At 35.9% G+C, this 16,899-nt stretch overlaps 1 protein-coding gene across 2 annotated transcripts in view; it reads left to right on the forward strand.

Moving 5' to 3' along the window:
- Window positions 1-16,899, forward strand: part of LOC108670723 (ras-GEF domain-containing family member 1B) — a 303,823-nt gene that overhangs the window by 122,546 nt on the left and 164,378 nt on the right. Inside the window, exons 1-3 of one of the 2 annotated variants that reach the window (XM_018158213.2) lie at window positions 3,710-4,657; window positions 8,508-8,650; window positions 13,656-13,734. In XM_018158213.2, the coding sequence (XP_018013702.2) occupies window positions 3,839-4,657; window positions 8,508-8,650; window positions 13,656-13,734 (1,041 nt within the window). In that variant the 5' untranslated portion in view covers window positions 3,710-3,838. Of the gene's footprint in view, window positions 1-3,709; window positions 4,658-8,507; window positions 8,651-13,655; window positions 13,735-16,899 lie in introns of those variants that run through there. The other variant, XM_047884607.1, reaches the window with a different exon arrangement.

A 16,899-nucleotide genomic window follows, 5' to 3' on the forward strand; every position in this document is an offset into this window, starting at 1 on the left:
ACGGGTGGTTCTGATCAGGTGGATATGGGACGGGTGGTTATTATCAGAACGACATTTTATTAAATTAAATCACTTTCAAACGTATATTCATCAAATTTTTTATCCGTAATAAAAAGGTAACTTGTATCCAGTTAACTTACAACCTTCACGCATAGTGATCGAATTGTTCGAAAAATTGCATTTGAAAGTTGGTCGATTTTTTATGCCCGCATATGTATATTTATTCATGAAATACTTTTTTATGCGGCTAGAATAGAAAGTAAAAGCTTCTAGAAAGATAGTTTTCATTTAGCTGGCAGCTTTTAATGATTTAACTAATCAATTAAAACGTTTTTTATATAATAATTAAAAGTAAATCGAATGCCAAGGTCTTAAGTGAATATATAATAAAAATTCGTTACACAAGACTAACCGGTCATGCTCAGGGAATAATTCACAGAATTCCACCTGATAAAGCCTATAATGTTCAGGGTGCGCGTGTATCAATATAAGCTGAGCTACTGTGTTGTTCGTTAAATGAGAAGCGATTAATGCACGTATATATATATACAGCAATTGAATACTGTAGCTGCGACATGACCTCCATCAGAGGGCGTATAGAACCTTTAGTTAACTCGATCTTAAGCTCATTAATTAATACCTACCTGTAGTAGGTGTCGTAATATTAATGGCCTATGAACTTCGAACGTTCAGACTTGCAATTCGCGAAAGTTGATTTGATCACTTGTCAATTATATGTTGAAAAAAGTCAAGCCGCAGAATTATAACATCTGGGAACCTCTTGCAAATTCTTATTATAGTAACACAATAAAAATTATATTACGCTTTCAACAAATGGTTGTTGGAGTTTTAGAAACTGGCAAGTCATTCGGTGAATACTTCCCTAGTTTGTGTTTTATGGTCACTGAAGCGATCAGGTTCAGTTATTGCTTGAGTTCGTGAGAGAACTCACGCCGGTTAGCAACCGTTAGAGTATTTTAGTTAGTCCTTTGATATATGCGGGAACGGCAATGTGCCGGCGACTTGACGTAAGGACATAATGTCAATAGGTGCGTGACCACTTGCTGCAATTGTAATATTTTTTTTTTCATTTATTAATCGCTGCTTTTATATAGATTAAAATAGTCAAGTACTTTTATTTAATCTATACGAATAAATGTTGCACCATTAATAGCTATTTTCTATCGCGAATGTACCTAGTCCTACTGTCGAGTATCTTTAGGAACTATTTAACCTAACACGATGAAGTTCGGCTGAATGTCTGAAAATATTTTTTCTTTACGCTTTCATTCCACAGTGGCCATTGGTATAATCATTGTTTAAACGCATACATTCATAATTTCGTTTAATGAACGTTTGATTTTCTTATGAATATAATACCAACCATAAACTCTGCCCTTATATACTCTGCCCTCGTATTTATTGGGGGCTTAGATGACATTCAAGAAACGTCCATAATTTCTTCAAAATACAGAAAAGTAATAGACTTTCGTGTGTTACTGTATTGATACGTACGTTGTTGATGCTTTGCTAGAATAGTAAAGCATGTGCTACGAAATTGGAAAGTTTCAGCGTTCAGTACCACGTATTCAAACACGCAGCCATATCAGCTTGTCTCAAGACTCGGGGTTTGACTGTTCACTGAACTCGGAAAGCATTCACGAACGTAATCATCATTCACAGGGCTCGGATATCATTCACGTGCTCAGCTTGTTGCCTTCATTGCGTTGAGTAATTTTTTTATTGCAGAATTTGTGTTTTTGGAAATTTTTAGGAGAGGATGCACTTTGGTGCGCTGCATTTTGTTGGCAATATTGGGCTCTGATACAGGATTGAAGTTGAGTGGGATTTTGTACACATTAATATCTATTCCGTAAATTAATTGATTCATGCTGTAAATTTTGTACAGTTATTACGTATAGTTTTTTTACTGTTGGTACTTAAGTTGTCTTTGTTGAAATTAGAATCAACACCAGCTCAAATATCGGCTAATTTACGAATCTTGCCGATTTGTTGTCGCTAGTTGAAATTTTACAAGCCAATTTCTGGTATTTGTCTTATGTTCATTTTTGACTAATTTTGAACTTTTCTCGGCTGTCTGATAATTTTCACCCCGCATCATAGACACCGACTCGCCCATCGTAAAATAATACTGAAGATGATACACTTTCGGTTTCTATCGACCAAGTTGGCTCTTTGTTAAAGAAAATTTGCGAGACCTGTCGTGATTTTGATGGGATACTGAAATAAAATATCCCGCTACACGCATTCATCATTCTACGGGTGCCTAATTTTCTTAACGTATTCAGTAAAATGACCTTCAAAAAATTATAAACAGTGAGTACCTACATTTTTTTTTACCAAATTCTGTTATGAGATTCTTTTATCGTCATTCCAATGTTTATCTAGTTTTCTGATGCTGAAACACTCGCTAGTTGCACGCAACAATTCATTCACACCTGATTCACAAATGATACTTTCCAAACATATGAATGAATTATTTCNCTATCATTTAGTTGGACGCGTTGTTGGCAGGCTTATTAATGACTGTTGCAAGCTAGGATTATATTCAGATTTAGGGTACTGATACTTTCTAATGGTTGTTACCAATTAAAACTATTGACAGGCATGTTCATCTGTGCTACCTTTTAATGATTGTTACCTGCTTCGTTTTATAGCAAACATATGTGTCTCTTTTATCGCTATTTATAGTTGCATATTATCAAGATTAGGTTCTAATATGTGACCCCCTATCTCTATTCGTAGATACTTGTTATGTCACATGATAAGATACTTGTCATTCGCGTAGTTCCCTGTTTTGAACTTGCAATTTAGAATGGGTATGCAATACATATGCTCATATGAGCGCCTCATAAAAAAATATGGCAGGTGCTATACAGAAAAAGAGCCTGGTATATTTGTCATAATATTTGCCAGCTGCTACATTTTAATAGCTGTAACTTTGAAAAACACAAATTTAAAACTAATTTGTTTAGTTTTTGCTAAAGATCACAATGGTGTTGCATTTAACGTCTAGTATTTTTTTAGCAATAACTATGAATACTTGAAGCTAAATACACAATTTTTGAGCGCTTCAATTGTAGTAAATATGAGTTACGAATGTTTAATGCATGGATTCTTTTATGATAAAAAATGTTGGTGTTCAGACTCGTTAGGTTTTACAATTTATTAAAATCATTGGAAGTATAATCAATCTTTTTGGACGCTGTGATACGACAGTGTTCTAAATATTCATGGCTGTTAAATTGGTATATTGAACTAGAACTCTCGCCTTTTCACTTTTTGCAGCAGAGGCAGTTACTGCCACACATTGGTCGGTAATAAAGTTTCGGGTTGGCTATTATAAATAAGTCAAATTAGTTGTTATGTCTTATAAACCAATTTTGCAATAAAATTGAGTCTTATAGACGAATATATTTTCATGCCGTCGACTCATTCGATGTTCAGAACCACTGATGCCGACAACACATCAACAGCAACTTCCGTTAGCTTCCGTGTAATGGACCACGTCGAAAACGATGCTCTCAGCGACACTGAACTTCATGGTGCTCATCCAACTAACTCAAACTTAAAACCTGCAAAACCAAAACCGCTGTTTTCTCAATACATTGAGGTCAATTCGGACTTTTCTGATCATGCACAGGCAAATATTAATGATTCAATCCAGACACTTGTACCGCAAGAATTTTCAGAAGTTGATAAAGATGCAAACTTGAGACAATTTAAATTTAAATCTCATGCTGAACGTCAGAACGTGTGGAATCTTGAAACTCCCGCAAACGTCAGGGATTCGCGGTTTCAGGAATCAAAAGATGTCATGGAGGTGGAAGCCTTTCATCTGCAGGCATTAGGAACATTTAATAGCAGAAAAACTGCCGTGTCATCACGCATTTTCAGTGGAAAAATTTTCCTGCCTTCCTCACAGCCCATCTATGACGTAAAAAATGAAAATTCACAAGAACAATCATCCAGTCAAGATGATCTTAGTTTCGTACTAAAAGAATTGAACTATCATTCGGAAAATATTAAAATGACAGCGGGCCAACCTGAGTCTCCAACCCTGCCATCACCGATTGATATTGTCTTGCCACACGAAGATTTTGTTGAAAATATGTCCCTCGACTACGGTCCGCTATCAAAAGACTATAAAGCTCACAGAAAATCTAGTAATATCCGTGAAATACCACATAAATCCGCAGATCTTGCTCTCCCATTGTCAGAGTCGATCACCTTAGAGGCACCTGGTCGGACATCTTCTCCCTCAACTTTCTTGGCGCCTCCGATTGCTCTATCATGTTCATTCAGTGAACCCGAGCTCCCTATTATGGACATTTTATATAATGTGAATGACATCCATGCCATCGATTTGAATGAAAATTATGAGAGTTCGCGCGGCAGCCCCACCACCGCCGATGTTATGAATATTGACAAAGACACCAATAGAGTATTGGTAAACGGGAAAGAATCTTCGCTATTGAGGAGGTCTCGTGGGGGGACTAAAGGCCGATCCTCTGTATCGGGAAGATCTATACCAAGAAGCAATCACGTTGATGAGCCGCAGCGTAGGATCCGCAAGCAGCTGAGCGCTAGCGGAAGAAGGTCTCTACTGAGGAGGCGAAATTCAGCCATGAGACAGGTAGACACGGACGCAGTTTGGGGGGCTTTTGTGTGCTTTATCTTATATTTTTATAATCGTTTTCGTTTCATGGTGCGTGTCTTGATTTAGCCTCAATCTCTGCCATCAAGCTGTATTTTTAGAACAATGCTTGTTTGCTATCTTACATCTTTTTTTGAGAGTGATATATCATGAAATTAAATTCTCAATTGCTTCTTATAAGATAAATACATTTTTTCCAAGTATACAATAATTATCTAAAATTTACATTGTTATTATTGAAACACCATAAAATGTTGATCTAAGAATGGCTTTAGCAAAGGATTTATTACGATTCATATTATAGCGATACATAATCGAGAATCAGACTCCTATTCAGTGCACTTTAATCGGAATTATTTTATTTGAAAGTTCTCCATGAATTTGGCTGGTTGATTATCTCTTGATATTCAACATCACCCACATCATCCACATGCATGATTTAATTTCGCTCGCTTTCTGTTCGATCCCTCATATAGTCTATTCGATTCGGTTATCGGCTAATGGCTGAACGATTGATTCAGTTCATTCAAGATTGGGCATGCACGCGGTTATGTTTTCCACGCTCCTGGACCATGTGTGGGGTTTGGAAATAGCCGAGATTCCATTTATTTTTTATTCATGTTGAATTTCAAGTTTTTTTACTTCATTTGTTCATGGCTAGCACTTTATTAGACTGAAATGACCATACATTTTAAAAAAGCTTTATCTAATTTAACGCTCATGTTTTATAACCGGTGGAATAATCACTATAATCAAATCTCTGGATATGAAATTTACCTTTATACCGATGATTTAAGCGACCGATGGCTTTATAAAACCTACTCAAAATTGAAAATTTATTTTTAGTACCGGTATTTCTCAGCCTTGATTGAAAGTATTTGTGTTAATCTTTTTAATTGCGTTTTTGTCGGTTTGCGTCGATATCTGGAAACATTTTTCGTTTGCAGACACTTTGCAAGTAATCGCAATATTACTCTCTAATTTCAGCAGTGTTTGCCCAAAACACTGCCCTGACCATCAAGAGATTGCGCTGGATTTAGTTTATTGCAGAATTTTGTTTATAATTTACTATATGGTAAACTAGAACTGAGTTTTCGTACCTGACTAGTAGAACATCCCATTTAACATCCAATATTGTCAAATGTTGGATTTATTTAAAATCATATTACGGGAGTGAAGTTTACGTGGGAAAAGTTTAGTTTTCACTTACGTCCCAGTTGAGATAAATTGTGTAATTTCACATTCTTATATAGTAGTCTGATCGGTCTTCCAAATAAAATTTTTGAACACAACGGATGTAGATTTGGCTGCTGCTTTGCTGTGTCGATTTGCCGTATCTTCGTAGACTCGTAATGCCAATATTATTGAGTTAATGCCACTGGTTTTGAAAAGCATAATGTTTCTCTGCACATTTTCTCAATGGTTTAATACACTTCAGATGTTTCCGTATGAGAATTTTTTTGTCCGAAATGAGAATGGAAACTTCGCTCTTACTTTTATGGGGGTTAAAGTCAGAAATATTTATGTGTCTACATACTCGTTTCTGGATATTTTATTAACACATTAATTTTGCAGCGCGCAAGTATCAATAACATCTGTTGACCTCTCATCTTTTCTTGTTGACCCCGCGTGTTGCTCAGCTCATACTGAGCACTCGAGACCTTGGCAGTGAGGGGGCACTGCGGTGTATGTTTCAGGGGGGGGGCATGGTGTTTAACGAGTTCCTCGTGTCATCTTGACTCGTCTTTTTTGTGCCTGTACCGTGACCGAACTATTCATTTTGCGCATCACTGCCACGTTTTTCGTCGTGGCTTGTCAGCACGTGATGAAGTAACTGCTGTCTTCGAGTTCTCTTTTGTTGTAGCCTTGAACTTGCTTAACTAACTACACCACTACTCGTGTCGACTTGCGGGGAGAAGCTTTCTCACATGCCCCGGGACTTATCAACTGCATCACCACACAGTACAGATCCGCGATGATTGACTTTCACTACAGCTCTACCTTATTCTTTGTTACATGCTGATTGACTTCATCCGCTTCTGTTTCTGTTAATAATGTCAATTACAAACAGTTTGCGACCTATTTTATTCACGTAATTAATTCAAAACTTGTGTGGTTAACGATTATTCATATCGTTTGTGTGACATTTTTTATTCATACAATTTTTTGTTTTTTTTTTTTTAAACTAAAAATGAATTTACCTTTGGGCAGTTATGTTCTTATTTGGGAACCGAAAATATTTTGATCAATGTAATTGGCAGTATATTAGTCCTAAAGCAAATTTCCATGGTTGTAGTGCAAGACATTCGAAATGTACCTTCATTACAAATTATGAATGCGAAATAAACTTCGAAATGAAATAAAAAAATATTATTAGCGCAATTTCCGCACAAATTTTTCAAAAAACTTAGGAATCGAGTCATTCAGATCACGCTAACATTTGATCTATCTATTTAATTAAAGAATTAAATTGACAGTGAAGTTACGAGTTGCAAGTTTAGTATTGAGTACTGTGCTTTACATTTTTGTGCTAAAACATACCATAAAAAATTTTCCATATGTTATACTGAAATCTATAATCAAAATAATGCAGATTCATTTACCATTCAATGTCTAACTCTTCAGGGTGCATTATCACAACAATTAATGACTCTAGGTTGATCGTTTAGCATATTATTGTTTTTTTACGTGTCTTAAATCATTTGCTTGGCTTTATTAGGGTTTTCTGTGTACGTGTCACAACTTATTTATGGTCTAGATAATATTGTTTACGCGGATTTTAAATTAAGTGGCACACATATGGGTTTCCGTGTTTCTATATCGATCCGCCTTTAATTTGTCTTATTTTTAATTGTCAGTGTGGCTTTCATTGCTTCTAAATCTGGCCGCGAATCTTTACTTAAATGCGTACAGTAATTACTTAGGGTGGCTCTAAATAATTTGAGGATACCTTCTTATGATTACGCGTAAATTTCGCTACGTGTGTTATTCTTTATTAGAAATTTCTATCCTAAGTACACGTAGCGGCCTAGGTACACGAAGCGGCCTAGGTACACGCTGTTAGATCCCCCCAAAATCAACAAGGCTCTGGCATTAACGTGGTCGTATATGCATGGCTCGTATTCGTGTATAAACCCGATCATCCTTTTTCATACTTCAGGAGAAAGTCAAAGTTCGCTGTATGCATCATTTGCTATTCCAAGTTTTAAGTCAAAGCTCTGAACTTTCCTATAGATAAAATAAAAAAAAACTAATAATTAGAATGCTTATGATAATTGCCAGATTAAATAAGCAGGATGAGATATATACAAAAAATTAATAGTAAAACAGTATACGAATCAAATCTATTATCACTTATATATACATTATACACTTGATGGTCATACATTAACAGCCTACACAATACCACAAGATACGTACCTCCTTCTTGACTCCGTCCTATACAATGACCAGTCCAGCGTTCCCCTAGAGCGGACATGCGCTACAATTTAATGTCTCTCTAAACTTGAAATTCCAAACATAAAATATCTTGTATTAAAACCATAAAAAACTCGTAGTGGCCTAGGTTTATTTAGTGACCTAAGTACACGTAGTGACTGATTTCTCGCCTGATTGGAGAATAGAGTTAAAGGCTGGTATTTTAAACGCATTTTCTCATTTCTGGAAAAAATTCACTATTGTGCTCGTCATGTCCGTCCGTCTGTCTGTCCGTCCTTGACCACGTTTTCGTCGACGTGAAAATGCGCTCGCTGTCACTCACTGCAGTGAGTACTGAGTTATATTTTTTTATGATGGCACGTCCTCTGATGTTCTCGACGCCTTGCCACAGGTGACGTCTCTGCTGCTGGAGGGGCAGACTCGTAAGCTCGTGGCGCTGCAGTGGGAGTTGGAGTCCTCGGCCGCTGCTCCCTCCACCCAAGGCTCCCTGAAGGCCAAGGAGCAGCTTCGCAAGCAGCTTATTACCTCCATCGAGTGAGTGACATAGTGAAGTGACTTATTATTACTTAATTTTATGATATTGCTCATCATCAACGACAAGTGAGTGTATCGGATACATTGTTATGTGTATGATTATGTTGTTCATCATCTCTGGCAATTAAGTATTTCGGATTCATTATTTCTATATTTTATGTAACGCTGTCCATAATTTCCAAATGTAAGACAATACTTTTTCATAATTTATATGCATGATAAAGTCGTAATGTTTGTAAATCATCATCATGTGACTTGTTCATTGTTCCTTTGTGTCATTCATTGTTGGTATTCTTCATCATCATCTCCGACATCCTCTGTATTTTTCGTGTGACCCTAAAATCTTCGATATTTATGTGATTGTTCAGAATTTGTTGCTTTCATTATGAAAAGTACTGATGATTTTCATTTTATATCTGCGTTATCGGAGAGAAAAATGCGGCCTCGGCGAAATTTAGTCTGATTTTGTGCCTTAACTCTGTAGCAATAATGATGGCTGAGAATTTTTTATCGTGACGGTTTCATGAAAAAAAGTTTGAAGCTGATTTTGTATTGGTGGAGCTGTCGGTGATTTTAAAGCTTCGACATTTTTTCAACAATTTAATTAGCTTCAAGAGCGGGGTTGCCGATAAATCGCCGAGTAAAATAAAATTATAAAAATTACAAATTTTAGTTCTGTTCGTTTTGCCATCCCATTAATATCTCACACTCACAACGCCGTTCTCAGCTCCACGGAGTCTAGATGCTTGAATTTTAAATCATTCCACCGAGATTTCTAAGCAGGTTTATAATGCAAGAATCATATTCGAGCCTGAAATATTCAAGCTTACAACAATATTGTACTCTAAGAGAAATTATTCCAAACTGCAGTGAACTTGTGTGGGTTGTATCGACATAGTTCGGACAGACAAAAGAAGCGTTTGAGTGCTACTTCCACTCTCTGCTTGTGCAGCGAATAAGAAACTGTTTCGTTATTAGGATAATATGACCCAGCTATTTATTTGAGTGGAATACAGCGACTGTCATCACTTCTCCTAATCCTTGTCGCCAAGGAAGCTTCACGCCTCTCGACCAAAAAGACTTCGGCGCGATTCGCTGCAATATTTTCTCTAGAGTTCTGCGACCTGGAAAACTTATTTGGATACCAAATTTTACGAACGATTTTGACAAGCGAATTTGAATTGTATTTGAGTTGCAAATATTTCCCGAGGCGCCTCGTGGAGGATGAAAGGCTGTTGAAGGTTGTTAAGAAAATGTATCATTTTACATTTAAATCACATATTAACTTTGATATTATTCAATTTTATAATAAATGTATTTTGGATCCTGTGATGTTGCGGGGCTCCACAACTTTTTCAATATAGTGAATTTTCTTCAACGAATACATAAATATTTAAATGTGTACAGCATCCTACGCATTTTTAACTTTTTTTAACACTCAATCAGATTGATTTTAGTTCCTGTAAAATTCATATAATATTGAGCTGTTATTATTTTTCTTGTTCCTCTCTTATCGTACAATTTTGTCCCTTCTAGTTAAACGAAAGGTTCATCAGTTTTAGACGCATTAAATTCCTCTCAGACCTAAGATTCAATTATGCAATGGCGGTCACATGTTGTAAGTGATCTACCTCAATGAAATACGAATTACGATCGGTATAAATATTGAGCCGAGAAACGACCAATTCGTTTACCTAATCTAAATGTGCTCTGTATTTTGAATGCTCACAATCATGATCGAAAATTACCTCCGGCAGCTGTCTGAAGCTTGACCCGTGCCTGTCACTGAAAATGAATGTATTTTTTCATACAAATTATCCTCATCAGCCTCAGGTGTATGCATGTCTGACAAGGTGAACGCAACTGGGTGGAGCCGAATTTCACCGTTGTCAACAATAAACATCGGCCCTCATAAGAAATCTTGAATAAATAGAAATTGACCAAAATTCATACTGAAATACATTGGAATTCATTCATAGAAACGAAGGAATTGATATTTAGCTACTAGTAGCACTGAATATTTATTTTTGCCCTCTTTCAAGTTGTTACATCTATGGCGGTTTACTGCTTGTAAAAATCAACTTACAGATGTCATATTTTTTCATGGTTAATTGACCACATTCATGTCTTGGAGCAAGTTAACATTTTCATCCGTACTTTATGATTTTTCAAGCGTTCCAAATTCGTGTTGAATATCGAATTATTGTAATAGTGTATTCATGCAAGTTTCTTCAAGCTTAGAAAATCATTGCGAAAACTTATACGAGCTTACGGGGTGATATCAAATACTGGGTTAATCGTACGAATCGTTCCGTTTTTTTTTTGTTTTTGCCACCTTTTCCGTTTTTTCTTTTTTCTACTATTGTTACGCCTATTCTTAGTCCGCATTTTAAACGCTAATTTGAATCTTAGACCAACATCTGTTCACTGTTCGTATCACATTTCACGTTGTATAAAACTGCAATTTGGCGGTTGCCCTTAAATGGTCGCTGGTCAAGCGGTGTAGGTGCCGTGCGTGGGCCGAACGACACTCCCATCTCACACGGGTCACGGCCGCCGTGAATCTCCACTTATATTTTAAACACGTATGGTCGAAATTATTTCGATGATAATATGTTCCGAATATAATATTTGGATTATAATGTAACGAAAGTGTCTGTTTTCAACTCATTGCTATACACCGGTCTTGTGATACTGTAAGTTAAATGACACCTACTTGGAAAAATTTGTGCCATGATTGTGTTGCGACAACAATCGGGTATTCAATAATTTTGTTTGACTTCGGTAAATTTCAGTTTTTTTTAATTTTTTCCGAGACTAAATTTTCAGGAGGATTTAGTTGAAATGTTGAAATTAATGAGTAATTGGATTGAGATGAATAGTGTGCAAACGATTTAATTCCGACATCTGAATAGTGCGATGAAGCTTAATTCTTCCTAATTTACGCACAATTTTATCTACAAATGTGATTCTACACAATTCTGAAATTTTGCATTTTCTTTGCTAGATCTGCTACTTAGAAATTGAGCTCGAACCATTTAAAATGCCACTTTTCTTATTTGAATGATGAATAAGTTTAGATGAATGCTCAAATAGAATGCAGTACTACAAATTTATAAAACTAATATGACAATGCTGATCGGGCGAACTTAAATACTTACCTTATAAATCTCTGTTTATTTATGTTGTTCTCGGAAGGTTATTAAACACCTCCTGAAGACCTCGTTTGCTATCTATGCATTTGAACCTTACTTTTATTAGGATACGTTAAAAATGGGAAATGGTAGCTTCTGTAAAATTAAGCCTTTCCTACACCAATCACTGCAGTTGTACAAGCTTTTCCCAGTATTTTCTGTTTGTCCCAAATAAAATTATACGCTTTAACTTCCTTTGTGTGCTATTTCCGAGTTGGAGTCGTTTTGATCTAAGTGAGAAATACTTTCACTTTCTATTTGTTTGTCCTATTATTCCAGTGTATAATCGGTTGCGTATTTGATTATCTGGGCATATACTTTAAAGAAAAGTTAAGAGATCGTAATTTCATCAGCCAATCATTGACGGCTTTTCAAACAAAATCCACCAATCATAGATAAGAAATTAGAGCGTAAGTACTTACGTTCGCTTAGCGAATTTTGAAAGTATAGGCCCAGGCTGGGCTTGAATTTGGCAATATGCATATTTTTAAATAATATAATATATTCTTGGATAGTGAGGAGCCTTCCTTATCATAGGATGAAATGGAGTTACTATGAATTAAATTTTTAGCTAACAATAAGTTTCATTTTCCATCAGTTAACACATCAGGGCCTATACTTTCAAAAAAAGTTAAGTGATCGTAAGTTCATCAGCCAATCATTGACAGACTTTCAAGCAAAATCCACCAATCATAGACAAGAAAATAGAGCGTAAGTACTTACGTTCACTTAGAGAGTTTTGAAAGTATGGCCCCAGGTATTTTAATTTAAATATATTTAAAATTTTGTGTGTACATCTGAGAGTTTGCTGATTTTTTCGATCGCTCTAACTCGGACTTGGTTAATTTATCGTTATTGTCTATTTTTCTGGTAATTTTTATTTCAGCTCAAAAATTACTACTAAGTAAGATATTTTCTGCTAATCAATGCTTTATTCAGAAAAATTTGTGTAGTGTCTCTTAAATTCTCGTGTCTTTTTTTCAAGTTACGTTGTAAGTTAGTAAGAACGAAAAGCTGATTTCGTTCAGTGTTCCTGAGATATAACATTTTTCCAACAATAAGTAACTTCAAACCATCGATCGGCAAAAATTGGCTTTAACGAACCCATCGTATGATATACAATTTATTCTACCAATGTTTGACGTTAAATATTGAAAAACTGCAGGAGTCAAAGGCAAGGAAAGACGAAGCCGGCTGGTTAATAATTTGGAGCGTTGGTTGACTAAAAGATATTTTCTGTAGGCAGGAAGCAAAGTTCGACTCTGAGTTCCAGTTCACGATCGATAATTTTATCAGCACTAATTAACAAATCTGTTATTTAATTCAGATAAATAAATTTTGATAATGAGAAAACTCTCAGAAACACTATGAAGCGTATCTCTATAAATTACACCAAATTACATTTATCAATTAATTAAGGGTATTCAGAACAACTTTATGCGAGGCAAAAAAAAAAAACTTTTTACATCCTGAAGACCTGATTACATACCCCAGTCCTGATAAGGGTTAATGGAAACGTGCGTGGGCCTCGTAACTTTGCGTGGGCACTTCACCGTAGATTCAAAGGCAAGGATTTGATTGATCCTTCGTATAAGGCCTCATAGCTGGCTATGAGTCAGACTTGTAATGAGCTTCTAAATGACACCAGCGCTTTGAGCAAGTCGCTTCCATTTTGATGTACTGATTATTTTCTTTTTCATGACCAGTAGTTGGTGAGCTCTTGGTTTTCATGCAAAGATAGTTATTTGCTATTCTTTATGCATAAACAAAAATCAATTTTCGCATCTAAAAGTAAATTTCCATTTTTTCAGGCGCGTTCAGTCTCAGTATGACCAGCTGGAGAGGGAATACACTCATCAGGCGCTTGGGCGACTTCGAAATTCTGCCAAAGTGAGTAACGGCCTCCTGCTTGGTTCCGAATGAATTGTAACATTATTTAATTATATTTTTATCGTTGCTTCTAATATTTATCACTGTTGCATAAATGGAAGAACTTTGGTAGTGGAATATTCCGTTGTTTACTTGTTTTATAACTTTGTAATGGGTTGGTATTGACTGGCTAAGCCATTGCGAGAATGAATACCACATTGCGCATTTTTGTTCTGGAGCCAAAAAATGGCTGGAGTGCAGGAACTTATGCAAGTTTGCAATGAAATTGGAATATTGAAATATTTTATTCCTCTGGAATACTGTAGTGAAAGTTTGAAATGAATATTATTCTTCGTCTAATTAAGAGATTATGAGAAGACAAATTTTTCATTAAGGCACGTGTCAGAAGAAAGGCTGCTGGCCTGATTGCAAACCAACTACAACATTTTAAAATTATCCATTCGGAATACTATTATCCATTCGTAAATGTTAATCGAACTTGCTTCTCGTTCATCGTCTATTGCCACCTCATTTCATGTTTCATTAATTTTATTTGTGAATTTTATTCAAGAATTAACATAATTGCTGACGTGACGTCTGGTTCGTCTTTCCTTTTTTTGCGTATGGCATTGTTAATTTCCATTAACGGTTCACAGAAACTGTTTTTTAAAGGGGTTCGTGTACATATTAACATCGAATGTTGTCCATGCCGTGCATCTATTTGACATTGTTCCCTTTATCTCTACTGGCGTGGGACTCCTCGGTAAAATACTTTCAAAGTGGTCTTTTTTGGAGGAATAATTGAGACGCATTTTCGTTCTTGGAGGCGATTCTGCCGGAGAAAGGTTTACCAAGGGTTGGAACCTTACGGAGAACATATAAACAGACTCACTTAACCGCCGAACCATACATTTTAATTAGCAATTTTGATTTTATGGCACTTACGAAATTATTGGGAGAAAACTGGGATATAATTACAACTCGAGATTACATCGTTATGTGACCACTTATGCAACGGATTAACACTGAGGTAAACTACTGAGAGCGTGAAAATGGATATGTTTAAAAGTGCTTACCGTGATCACACAAGAAAATCTTCACAACCTCTGTGTGTACTCAACCCGCGTCATGTGTGGGCGACGCTAACACTATGACCTGCATGGGACTGCTGTTAATTATAAACACTCACCAAAATTACCAAATGACCGCGCCAACCAATTAGCTCTTTGTGTGTACACCTGATGAACTGTATGGAAACTTCAGGATTGCTTGTGCAATCTAGACAACGCGTGATGACTTGTGCCTGCCTAACTAAAATTGTTTTAAATTGTAATATGTGTTTTAAATTGTAGCGTGTGTTTAAATTGCGCGTGTTTTAAATCGTTGCGGTATTCTTCGTACGTTTCAGGAATTATTTTTTATTCCAGCATCATTTTTTTCCGAAACTTTTTTCTTAAATAATTGGAATTTTTTTATTATTGTATATACCAAGGAATATACGAGCGTATTTTCTGGCAAACTTTGCCCAGAAAGTTTGTGGGACTTTAATTGCTCCTGTTCAATGCACTCGCTCCTATTAAGCCTTTTATATATCGCATGTGTCGTATGGCTTAGTATAAATACATTGCGCTAATCCCCCGCTCATTAAAAAAACGCATTTACGCAAATTTCGTAGCGTGCATCAATTAAGGGACTGTAAAACAATTACCGAGATCGCCATGTATCGAGCGTCTACTGAACGATAACCTGTAAGTTTGTAAATTAACTTAATTTGAACAATTTTCGTATCACTGACTTGCAGAGAAAGTCGTTTTAGATTAACCGGTCTAAAGGCCAATTAAAAAATACGTTTAATAGACTGCCCAGAATCTTTGATTTGCACCGAAAATTCAGAAATAGTTGCTGGCGTATTTAATCAATGCTGAGAAGCTAGGTTGCTATATATGATGGGACTAGAGCGCCAGCGCTGCCATGATTTACGACTAAAGCCAGCCTCGGAACTGTCCGCAATCGATTTCCTGTCTCTCTGAGTCTTGCCTCACGTTCGTTTATGAACCCGTTTCAAAAAACAGCTCCGTATTTATACCTTGCCTTGAATACGTTTGGACCGAAATGCCTGATTATATTTTCAACCGAAGTTTTAACCCTTTTATCTACCAACAATGCATGATAGAGAAAACTAAGTTGTTGGTCTAGTAATTCTTGTTATATGGCCTGTAGAAACGAATTTCACTAATTAATGACGAGCAGCATAGAGCCTAGAGAGATTCGAGTAGTAATGGCGACAGATAATTCATCTGAAAGCAATTCAACAATTTCAATTGGTGTGTGTATTTTTCTGCGTAAATTAGAATGTATTAGTTATTAATTTATCCAGTTTTAACAGATCTAACATATTCTTATGAGATTTAATGTCGATCTTAGATTCGAATTGTCAATAATATCTTCACTCATGCATCTTCCTACAAGCGGTGAGCATGGTAGCATAGCATGTTATGGTTCTCAGCTTTAATTTTACTAATTGCGTCGATTCAGTTTTTTTCCGTTAAAATCCTGCCTTGATAAAATCCTGCCCTTGATCAGGCAGAAATAAATGCAAATTTATTTACCGCGTTTGACCTGAAGCGAAAAATAACACGAAATAAATTTAATATTTTTCATGAAGGTACATTTGATTTCACTGGATTTAGCACTAGGTATTAAACGAATTTCTCATCTTAATCATGCACCCATGCTTCAGCGAAAATTGCTGAAGTTACACTTTCACTCACGACTTCTGAATGGCCAGTAGAAGTGCTAATTAGTTCAAAAAGTCTTTAATTTAGTTAAATTCATTGAGCATACTAATGTAATCGAAATTTGTTCGTAGTATCGTATACGTCTACGAATAATTTTCATTATCATTTACCGTTTTGTTAGTGTTACAGGTTCCGAAAAGATGCATCATGTCTAGGTACCGGGCTTATATTTTGATAACTTTGCACAGTAAAAATCTAGTTCAAATCTGATTAAATTATTATATTTTGATATAAGAGCAATTTGCCATCTTTTTACCCTAGTTAATACAGGCTGATCGGTCCCATATTATTTTACCGTTTTGGATGATAAGATTAATATAAGACACACAGTCTTGGATCAAATAACTTCCAGCCTGCGTTCAACTCCCTGTGATCAAGTTAATTAGTT

Source organism: Hyalella azteca, unplaced genomic scaffold, assembly GCF_000764305.2.
Source record: "Hyalella azteca isolate HAZT.00-mixed unplaced genomic scaffold, Hazt_2.0.2 contig15709, whole genome shotgun sequence".
Taxonomy (NCBI): domain Eukaryota; kingdom Metazoa; phylum Arthropoda; class Malacostraca; order Amphipoda; family Hyalellidae; genus Hyalella; species Hyalella azteca.